Source organism: Tiliqua scincoides, chromosome 15 (genome assembly GCF_035046505.1).
Source record: "Tiliqua scincoides isolate rTilSci1 chromosome 15, rTilSci1.hap2, whole genome shotgun sequence".
Taxonomy (NCBI): domain Eukaryota; kingdom Metazoa; phylum Chordata; class Lepidosauria; order Squamata; family Scincidae; genus Tiliqua; species Tiliqua scincoides.
The window spans coordinates 150,151-161,029 of NC_089835.1; the positions used below are offsets into that span (position 1 = coordinate 150,151).

Below are 10,879 nucleotides of genomic sequence, written 5' to 3' on the forward strand. Positions count from 1 at the left end.
GGATGGCGTCTGGCCTGGCCGCCTTTAAGAGGGGATTGGACAACTTTCTGGAGGAGAAATCCATTACTGGTTACGAGTCACAGTAGGCATGTGCAGGCTCTTGGTTTTAGAGGCAGGCTGCCCCAGTGCCAGATGCAGGGGACGCAGGTTGTGTCTGTTGTCTTGTGAGTTCCCCCAGACATTTGGGCCGCTGCGGGGTGCAGGAAGCTGGCCTAGGTGGGCCTTTGCCTGACCCAGCCGGGCTCTTCTTGTGTTCCCAGAACCGGCTGAAGGCCGCACTGGGTGTTGCTGCTGCTTCGATTCACTTCAAAGTGCCTGCTGACGTCACTCCTGCCGTGACGTCACTCCTGCTGGTCCTGGACACTCAGAAGATCAGTGGGCGGGGCGATTGCAGGTGGCCCCGCCCACCGACGGGCGACGCGGCCCTGCGAGGCGGTGGGCGGGGCGTCCGCGGAGGCTCGGAGTTTCCGGGGAGAGCGGCCGGCGCCCGCGGGTGACGTCGCTTCCGGCCGTGGGCGGCCGCTCTGGGCTCCGCGGGGGACTCTCTGGTGCGCCGCCCGCCCGCCCGCCCGCCGCTCCGAGGCCGGAGCCCCGCCGCCCCCATGGCGTCCCCGCAGGCCGAGCGCGGCGCGGAGCCCCCGGGCGGGAAGCGCAGGCCGCGCGGTGCGCTGCAGCTCTACTACGGCCTGCCGGGCCCGGGGGAGGCGCGCGGGGAGCCCGGCGGCCCCACCGACGTCAACGGCCCGCACTTCGACCCCGAGGTCTTCCTCGCCAAGGTCCGCCCCCCCGTTGCCGTCCTTCTGCCGCGGGCCAGACCGCCTCTGAGCGCGTGCAGAGCGCTCCGCCGCATGGGGAGGGCCTGTGAGCGCCTCGCCTGGGCAAGAGCGCCTCTGAGCATGAGCAAAGCTCTCTTCTTCCGAAGAGGGCCGAACTGCTGAGTGCCCTTCCTGGGCAAGAGTGTCCCTGAGCACGAGCAGAGTGCTCTCCCAAAGGGGGCAGGCTTGTGGGTGCTGTTTCCTGGCTGCGTAACTCTGGCGCCAGCTAAGTGTCCCCTGCATGTGGTTGGCCAGCTGAGCGTCTCTGGGCGTGAGGCTTTCTCCCTTCCCTTCTCCCTGAAATCTCCTGACCGGAGCCGCTGGGGGGCCGGCACTCCCTGCTGTGCAGTCCAGACACTCTGCTCCCGAGCAAGGGGCTTCCAGGCCAGGCCCGGCCCGGAGAAGGAGCTGAGCCGGCTCACCCTGTGGCAGCACCGCCTCACCCCCCTCCCTGTGTCTCCCCTGCCCAGCTGCGGAAGGAGTGTCCCCTGGCCCAGCTGATGGACTGCGAAACGGACATGGTGAAGCAGATCCGGGCTCTGGACAGCGACATGCAGACGCTGGTCTACGAGAACTACAACAAGTTCATCTCCGCCACCGGTACTGCCGGGCACAGGGAGGGCTTTGGTGGTCCTGCCCTCCCACAGCCTGCATGTGGGCTGCTGCCAGCAGGGTTCAGCACTGAAAGGTCCTCTTGTTCTTTAAATGTGTCCTGTGTATACTGTGCAGGTCTCTGCGGGGGCCACCTTTTGATCAGACCAAGCGGCAACAACCCGCCTCGTCCAGCATCTTGTTTTCAGCAGCAGCCCCAGCAGCCCCTTTGGGGAAGCCCCCAACAGGACAGGGAGGCAACTTCTCCCCTTTGTCCTTCAGCAGAGTTCTTCAGGGGTAGATTGCTTCTTAACTGGGAGGCTCAATGGGACTGCTGTAGCTGATCGCTGTTAGTGATTCAGCACCTTCATAGGGGTGCAGAATCTGCCTCACGCTGGCACTGGGCTCAGGACTGTCGACATGGACTGGTAGTGGCTCTCCCAGGAGGGAGTCTCTCTGGCTTACTTGGAGGTGCTATCAGGGATTGAACCTGAGGCTGTCTGCATAGCACTGAGTCCGTGGCCCCTTCCCATTTTCCCCACAAGTGCGACTAATCTCCTTTGCAAGCATCACTGTGTTTGGCCTCATAAAGCCTCATAAAGGAGGGTTTACGGCTGTTCCCATAGAGAGTGAGAACAGAGGCAGTGGGAGGCTGCTTGGCCAAGGCCATGTGCAGGAGCCCAGGTGAATGCCCCCCCAGGTTATGCCCGGAGCCTCTGCTCCTCATGGTTGTGCTCCTGTAATGCCGTCTCAGTTCCTTCTCTCTCTCTCCCTTCAGACACAATACGCAAGATGAAAAACGACTTCAAGAAGATGGAGGACGAGATGGACTGCCTGGCGGCAAACATGGCTGTGATCACCGAGTTCAGCGCCAGCATCAGCAGCACCCTGCAGGGTCAGCACGAGCAGATCACGAAGCTGTCAGGTGGGTCTGCTCAGTAGTCGTCATTAGGGAATGACGTCATTAGCAGTAGCAAAGATTAGGGAAGGCACTCAGCATTGTTGCTTTGTGAGTGTGCCGAGCGTTTTGAGTGTCTTATCAGGTTGCTTGGTGCTGTAGCAAACTCCCACCTCTGCACACGCCTGATGTCCACTCTACCATGAGGCCGTCTTGGATTTTGCATGCCATCCAAAGCCATAGGGTGGGATCCAACCACACAGTCTGCTGGGAGGGGTTCCTGCACGAACCCTGTTGAAGTCCATGTGCACCTTACTGTCAGTCAGGCTTGTGTAACAAGCAGCAGAACCGCACATGCCTGACCTGCTGTCCTCTCCGCATCACCAGGAGTCCACTCTCTCCTTCGCAAGCTGCAGTTCCTCTTTGAGCTGCCTGCCCGGCTGACCAAGTGCGTGGAGCTGGAGGCATATGGGCAGGCGGTTCGCTACTACAGCAAGGCCCGCTCCATCCTCCACCAGTACCAGCACATGCCCTCCTTCCGGGGCATTCAGGATGACTGCCAGAAGATCATGGCTGACCTGGCTCAGAAGCTGCGCGAGAAATTCAGGTGGGCCACAGGCACAGAAGTGGCGGTAGGGAGACCCCTTTTGCATAGAATCGCAGAATGTGAGAGTTGGAAGGGGTTAGCGGTTGCCTGCCTGCTCAGTGCCAGCAACAGTTCAGTTGACGGGTGACTGTCCAGCCTCTCCTCGAAAGCCTCTAAGGAGGCAGGCGGTTTCAGTGCTCGAGAGCTCTTGCAGTTGGGAATCCTTCCTGGAGAATGGATGCCTCAGACAGGTTGTGTTTGGGGGCTGGAGTGAGCCAGAGGACTTGGCACCAAAGTGCACCAGTTTTGGTGCTCTGAGCAATTTCTTGTGGTCGTCCTTGACCATTTAGATATATTTTACTGAACTTCATTGAACACGTTCTCTTTTTCCAAAACCACAAATTAAAGACAATAGTTAAAGAGGAAATAGGCCATTATACGCACACAGGTAGGAGAGTAACAAATGCAGAAAAGACTATATAACAGCAGAAGGGGGTTGCATTAACGTAGAGTCACTCAAATTACAGCTGTTGTTATTATTCTTAAAAATACTTACGTAGTGCTTTTCAGGGACACTAGTTTGCAAAGCAGTTGGCATAGTAAAATAAAGAGTTCCCCTTTCATAAAGGGCTCACAATCTTAAAAAAAAAAAAGACGCAGAAGAGACCAGCAACATGTGCTGTGCTGGGTGAAGAGAGACAGCTGCTCTCTCCCTGCTAAATATAAGAGGAATCCACTCTGAAAGGTGTTCCTTTGCCCAGTTAGCAAGGTTGAGAAATGAAACGAAGGGCAGGAAGGACAAGGAGTTGTGTCTCGGTGAGGGCCTCTTGCAGGACTGTGGCTCCTTCCTTAGAAGAGAGAGCAACTGTGAGCCCTGCTGGTGGTGGAGATCTGCATCAAGAGCCCCTTTTCTTCCTTCCACAGGGACGGAGGCTCCAGCGCCAAAGACCTGGCTGAGTGTGTGGAACTGCTCTTGCAGCTGGGCGAGCCGGCCGAGGAGCTGTGTGACGAATTCCTCTCCCACGCCTGCTGCCGCCTGGAGGCTGAACTCCGGGCCCTGGAGGCTGAGCTGGGGGAGGACCCGCCGCTGAGTGTGGCTGGCCCCCCCACCGACATCCTGGAGTTCACTGACCGGGGCTGCAACAGCTTTGTCAGCAACATGTGCTTGGTGATTGCCTCGTACCAGGAGCTTTTCATCAGCCGGGAGGGGGCCCAGGGGATCGCCCGCATGGCCCAGGACAAGCTGGTGACCTTTGTGGATGGCTTGATGGACCGCTACTTTGCCCTGGTAGAGCGGCGCATCCAGCTGGAGAGAGGGGTCGGGGACAACTCGCTGCTGGTGCGGGCGCTGGACCGTTTCCACCGCCGCCTGCAGGCACTGGTCAAGCTCCTGCCCGCCTCCAAAGTGGCAGCTGAAGGCACCGAGATCGTGGTGCGGGCGGCCAAGGAGCGCATCCGCCAGTACCTCCAGGCCCTGCAGAGTTTCTACGTGGACTGCCTGACAGATGTGCGCCAGTCGCTGGCCGCCCCCCGCCTGATGGGCAAGGACAGCCCCAACCTGGCAGAGCTCCTGGGCACCATCTCTGCCTCCATCCTTAACCAGATCAAGTCGGTGCTCACCTATGTCCACCTGTTCACTGCCAAGGACATCACGTTCTCCAACAAGCCCTATTTCAAGGTAGGGAGAGGCGGTCCTCTTTCTTGGTGTGCCCACACATGCGTCATCTGCAGAGACCCAGCGCACAAAATTCGAATCACAGTCACTTTTCCCCTAAAAAATGTGTCATGGCCCCCTCCCCCCCCCCACACACACACTCACTTGAAACAGGCTCTGGTGAGTCTCCAGCAGGACAGAGTTTCATTGTGAGGCACCACTTCCAGACACCCGTCCAGCCCACCAGAAAGAGGCATTCCTCGTGTCCTTCCATTTTCAGTGTACGGTCGAGACAGGCAGCTGGCGCCCAGGGCCTCAGTCTGCCCATATTGTGCCAGGTCCCAAGGAGTCTTTTCTTCTTGATGACCGTGAGCCACTTTTTCCTCCAGTACAAGCTAAGACAAAGCGTTCTTTGATCCCTGTTAAAGGGGGTGAGGCCAGGCCCCATCAGCTCTCTGCTCCTGAGTCTCCCAGCTGTTCACTCCCTTGTCCCTGTCTCTGACTTGGCTTGTACATGGGGGCGAGCATTGATTGGCAGAAGAGATGGACTCTGGGATCGAAGAGCCCTTTGTCTGTGCCTTGGTCCAGCAGCATCCGTGTTCTGTGGCCCTTCCGTTCAGAAGGTGTCCCTGACCGGCTTGCCAGCAACTGTCCTGCCCCCAGCTCAGCCTCTCCACCCTGCTTCTTCCCCCAGGGTGAATTCTGCAGCCAGGGTGTCCGCGAAGGCCTCATCGTCAGCTTCATCAAGTCGATCTGCCAGGTGGCGCAGCAGTTCTGCGAGAGTGCAGGTGACAAGGGGGGGTCCACACCCCCCGCACTCCTGCTGCTCCTCTCCCGCCTCTGCCTGGACTATGAGACCTCCACCATCAGCTACATCCTCACGCTGACCGACGAGCAGTTTCTGGTGCAGGTAGACCCTGTGCAGGAGGGGGGGAAGCACCAGGGCTCTGGCCTGGGGAGGGCAGGTGTGTCACCTGAGCGTGCCTTTGGGGGGAGAGCACACAGAGTCCAGGTGTGTACCTTAGAACAGCTGGAAATTGGCAAGGGGCAGCCAAATGGGATTTGTTTCAGGCTGGTGCAGGTGGAAGGCACTAGCCGTGAGCCAGAGGAAGCCGGAGTTTTGAAAGTGCCTCCCCCAACCTGTCCCCTTTCCATGTTCCAGAGCGACAAGAGCTGGGAGGGGCGCATTCATTTCTTGTGCTGGAGTTCTTGAGCTTGCCCTGTCTCCAAATCTCCAGGCCTGTTGCCATCAGAAACACACAAGTAAAAAAAATATTTTCGGTTCCTCTGTGACTGGTTTGGGATTTCCCCTGAGGTTTCCCACTGATGGACAAACAGACCCTGCTGTGATGACGGGAACCCTGAGTCCACCCTGCTTGTGCGCTTCTGTCGTAATCGTTGCCCTTTATAAGTTTCTTGGTTTGTTTGTTCTCCACCCTGAGGAAAGGCAGCTTTTTAAAGCACAGATCAGTCTATAAAATAATGCAGTTGTTGTTCCTTGTTTCTGCAAGAAGCCACAGCAAGGCAGTGACGTTGCAGTCGCAGGACTTGTGCACAGTGTGCGCTTTGCGCAATTGGTGCGCCTGGCAATTCCTCTGCTTCCTTATTGCCATATTTCAGAGGTGCAGAACGTGACTCACTGGCCGTTACGTTCGTTATCGAGGAACACTCATTTCCTCATCCTCAGCAAGGGGGAGCCCCACAGAAAAGTCCTGGTCAGTCTGAACTACCGTTCTTAGTGAACTAGGATCCTTAGTGAAGAGAATGAGGTGTGAGCCACAAAGCAGTCTGAATCCTCCCTTAGCCATTCAGTGATGTAGGTGCACTGTTTTCCCCCAGCCTCAACCCTTCCTTCCCTGAAATCTGTCATATGGAGCAAAAATGACCAGCCCACCTTGCAGGACTGTTGTAAAGGTTAGGAATAGCCACAGAGCTTGTGGGGTACACAGAAGCACCACCTAAATGCTCTCCCAGTCCCACTCTTCTTTGTGACAGGCTTGTTGCTTCTGCTCTGCCGCAGGACCACTCCCCCGTGACCCCCGTAACTGGGCTGTGTGCCGAAGCCCGTCAGGCCGCCCAGAAGCTGCTGAACCACTACGTGAAAGTGCAGGGCCTGGTCATTTCACAGATGCTGCGCAAGAGTGTGGAGACACGAGACTGGATCACCACCATCGAGCCACGCAACGTCCGTGCCGTCATGAAGCGCGTGGTGGAGGACGCCACCTCCATCGACGTGCAGGTATGGCGGGATGTGGTGCAGTGTGAGAAGGAAAGCCAGTGCTGCAGTGGAACTAGGAAAGCAGGGGTGGAGGGCTGTGGGGAGGGGGGACTGGATACGTCACTGTCATCCTGCCCCCCATCTCTTCAGTGACCCCGAGCAATAGTGTGGCAGCGAGATCAGGAACAGCCAAGGGAGAGAACTCTTGAGAGCATCAGCTCCCCCCACCCCAAGCTGGGCTTGCCTCTGGCTCCAGACATCCACCCTCCAATCTCAGAGTTCGGGCAGGCGCTGGTTTTTCTCTTCACAGGCTTCCTCTGGAAAAAAGAAGAACCATGAGGCTGATTTTCTTCCCCCTCTGAGAAAAGCTGTTCCTGAACTCAGTCCACTTTATGCATCATACAATGTTTCTCCTTTTAAGGATCACTCCAGGCACTGAGCGTGCTACCTTTCAGCTTTCCCTGTGCCTTTCCTGCCTGTTTGTTGCCTTGGCCCCAGGGCTTAGCATGCGAGCAGCAGTCTTGAGCTTGTGCAGAGTGCTTACCCCTAAGTAGCAAAACCCCCAATTCCAGAACCAGGGAGCTGTGCTTCCAGGCAGTGGTGAGTGAAGAACAGGGCTTGAGATTCGGCTCCTCCCCACCTGTTCCTGCTCCCTCACATGCTATCAGTGCCTGACTTCCCCTGTGTCACCTCTCACCTCCGTAGGTGGGGCTGCTGTACGAGGAAGGGGTACGGAAAGCCCAGAGCAGCGACTCCAGCAAGAGGACCTTTTCGGTGTACAGCAGCTCCCGGCAGCAGAGCCGATATGCCCCCAGCTACACACCCAGGTGAACAGGGGTGCCTCCCTCCAGCCTGAGGGGGGGGAGGGAGGGGTTTCGACCAGCCTCACCTCTCAGCTTCTCTCCCCCCAGCGCCCCCATGGACACCAACCTCCTGAGCAACATCCAGAAGCTCTTCTCGGAGCGCATTGACATCTTCAGCCCTGTGGAGTTCAACAAGGTGAGGGGTCTGGAAAGAGAGCCAAACCCATGTTTTAGTGGCTGCCTCAGGAGGCCGTTTGGGGGTCAGCAATTCGGGGGGCTAACATTTAATGCCCCATGGCAAGATATTGATCAGAGTTGCAACATGTAGTCAATTTACTTAGGCAGGTTATGATCATTTACGCAGCTACTTGCTTGAACTCCAGGGGGCCTACATTCGAGCAGACACGGATCTGACTGAGCTGTAGAAGTAATCTTGATCAGCTGTGAGAAGCCCTTGATTTATCGGGCAGCGGATCTTAAAAACTGTGTCATCGTTTTTGATGCAAGGGCTTCCCTCCTGCAGGTGCGAGGACGGGGGGGGGGGGGCTTTCTTGCTGCCACAACAGCTGCAGCTCTTTCCTTGCTTGAGAACAGTGGCCTTAATTTGCATACGGGGAAGTCACTGGTTGGTGTGCTGGAACTCACATGAGAATGAACTGAGATGTCTGCTCGGGGTAGAGAACCCTGTCCTTGATAGCTGGGGGGGGGGATGCTTTTTGGACAGCCCTGCTCAGTGCCAACAAACAGGGCCAAGTCTGGGGAAAAGCTCCATCTCCGCAAGATGCAGGTTCATAATCTGAACGTGGAAGAGTTGCTGCCCGGCTCTTTTAGAACTGCAGCCACCTGCACATCAGGACTTCCCTGGTTCAGATCTCATCTCTGCCCTGAGCTTCTGAGATGGCCTTGGGCAAGCCTCAGCCTTGCCTATCTGCGAAATGGGCATAGGAGCATTTGCTTAACTGCAGGTGGCAGTTACTGGGTTCTGGTTGGGTTGTTTTACGGACAATGTTCAGAGAAGTTGGGAAGGCATTTTGCCCCTTTGGAGAGAGTGGTACCTACACGTGCTCCTCCGCAGGTCTCTGTGCTGACGGGCATCATCAAGATCAGCCTGAAGACCTTCCTGGAGTGTGTCCGCCTGCGCACCTTTGGGCGTTTCGGCCTGCAGCAGATTCAGGTGGACTGCTACTACCTGCAGCTCTACCTGTGGCGCTTCGTCTCCGATGAGAACCTGGTGCACTTCTTGCTGGACGAGATCGTAGGCAGCACTGCCCACCGGTGCCTGGACCCTGTTCCCATGGAGCAGAGCGTCATTGAGGTCATCTGTGAGCGCGGGTAGCAGCAGGAGTTGGCGGTGCAGGTCTCTACACTCCTGCCCAGGTGTTGCCCCTGCTGGACCCAGAGAGCAGAGACCGATGGCAGCAGCCACAGCCGAGAACCCCCTTTCCAGACACATCCGATGAGGATAAATAAACGTAACTCTCTCCTTGGGTGCCGCCAGGATTCAGGACAGTCTGCCCCAGTTCTCATTTCTGGGGCTGCTGTGAAACTCCAACTCGTGTGCAATAAAATGTCACTCAAGTACATTTGGTATCTTGGGTTCTGCCGCTGTCCTGCTCGCTTCCTTCCCTGCGTTCTCTTGCAGAGCTGACTAATTTCCCATCGTCGTTCATTTTCAGTCCCCCTTTACACTGCTGTCGCAATGTCCTGCCGTTGCACCAGCTGGCAGGAGAGCAGTGGTTGAATAATGTCGTGGCTCCCCCTGTGTCCCTCCTGCCAGAGACAGTCTGTCCTTCCTGGAGTGAGCCTCCCTGTGTACCCTGGTCACCAGCCCAGCCGGTGGGGGAAGGGGGGGTAGAGGCCTCTGAGATTTCACCACAAAGCAAGATAACCTGCTTGGCCTCTGCAGGAAAGTCCCTGGAAAGGGCTAGAAATGAACCATAAGCATCAGGCTGCCCTATTCTAGTGCTCAAAAAATGCTGCATGATCTGGAGGACAAGCTCCGTGTCCTGTAATTTTGGAGTAGATTTACGCAGCAAACACCCACCCGCCCACGTACGTCATTGGTCTTCTACCTTTTTCATACCACAACTCCAATAAATAAATAATGAAATTGAGGGGGGGGGCATTGCTGATCTCACCACCCTTCCAAAGGCTTGATCCCCTGCCCGCCCATTCTGTTTCCATCTACTTATTGTGTCTTCACAACAACCCTGCGAGGTAGCAGCCTGAGCAGGGCCAGCCATAGGAGCTGTGGGGCAAGACAGCCAGAAGCTGTGCAGGACTACATCAAGAACTCAGTTTTGATCAGTCAGTACCGTTATTGGACTGGATCCAAGCCCCCTCCTGCACAGGCTTTGAAAGGCTGCCACGACCCCTCCCCAGGAGGCTTCGCAACTCCATTGGGGTCATAACCCATAGGCCGAAGAACACTGAAGAGGGAGACCGCTGGAGTGGAGTGGGGCCAGAGCCTGATGCCCCACAGCTTTCTGCTCTCTTCAGGGAGTGGGGGTGGGTGGTACTGGGAGGTTCTGGGATGCCCACCTGCAGCCACCACTTGAGGCCTTCCAGGGATGAACGGGCAGGTGCCAAAGACAGAACACCCACATTTCAAATGCCATCCTTCTCTGTGGAGGCCCTCCTGCCCTGCTGCCATTTCCCCCCATTGCTCTTCCTCCCTGAATTGAGGGGTCAGGAGAGGCAGCAATGGGGCTGGCAGAGAGAGTGGCAACAGTGAAGCCTGCCCTCTAGTGGCTGGAAGTGCCACTTCTGCTTCCAGAGAGTAGAAGGCGCGATGGCTGGCGCAGCAGCAGGTCAAGGAAGGGAGCAGCACTTGGCCCACTGCTGTAGGCTCAGGGAGGGGGGAGGGTCTCAGACCCACCCTGTTTGCACTCCGTCCATGAGCTGGCAGTGAAACCCGGCAGTGGCCGATGGGCCTTTGGGGGAATTCCCAGCATTTCCCCATTCTTCACGTTTCCAAACGCATTGAGTCAAGCTTGCTTGTTCCCACGGGCACCGAGGGCAGCTGCTCTTGCTCTAGTGGGGTTTATATGGGACGACGACACAGCTGTGCCTGGCACAGAGACAGGAAGGTGCTCGCTTTGCACTGGCTGCCGCTATGCTGGGGGCTCACCACACACGCCCACACTGGGGGGCTCAGAGGGGTGAGTAGCAGCAGTGGTTGGGTCTCTTGCTGTGGGCTAACCTTGCACTAGAGAGCTTGTTGTCCTTTTGTGGTTCCTGTAGGGAAAAATCCCCTCTCTCTGTTTGGGCAGGGGAATCCCTCAGGATCCGACCTTCAGGGGCCAACAAGTGCG

The 10,879-nt window shown here is 57.0% G+C and overlaps 1 protein-coding gene across 1 annotated transcript; it reads left to right on the plus strand.

Moving 5' to 3' along the window:
- The first annotated feature begins 578 nt into the window (after positions 1-578).
- Positions 579-9,153, plus strand: VPS51 (VPS51 subunit of GARP complex). The gene is made up of 10 exons (XM_066610427.1): positions 579-776; positions 1,286-1,415; positions 2,185-2,331; positions 2,692-2,911; positions 3,815-4,568; positions 5,239-5,454; positions 6,565-6,783; positions 7,468-7,589; positions 7,674-7,761; positions 8,641-9,153. The coding sequence occupies exons 1-10, from the start codon at positions 603-605 to the stop codon at positions 8,899-8,901; spliced, it is 2,331 nt and encodes a 776-aa protein (XP_066466524.1). The 5' UTR covers positions 579-602; the 3' UTR covers positions 8,902-9,153.
- The last annotated feature ends 1,726 nt before the right edge of the window (positions 9,154-10,879 follow it).

What these genes read in the sequence shown, in the direction of transcription:
- VPS51 (XM_066610427.1), top strand. Translation starts at nt 603, where the DNA reads ATGGCGTCCCCGCAGGCCGAGCGCGGCGCGGAGCCCCCGGGCGGGAAG. An exon ending in CCGAGGTCTTCCTCGCCAAG is followed by an intron (nt 777 to 1,285) that starts GTCCGCCCCCCC and finishes TCCCCTGCCCAG; the next exon opens with CTGCGGAAGGAGTGTCCCCT. An exon ending in CCACCTCCATCGACGTGCAG is followed by an intron (nt 6,784 to 7,467) that starts GTATGGCGGGAT and finishes TCACCTCCGTAG; the next exon opens with GTGGGGCTGCTGTACGAGGA.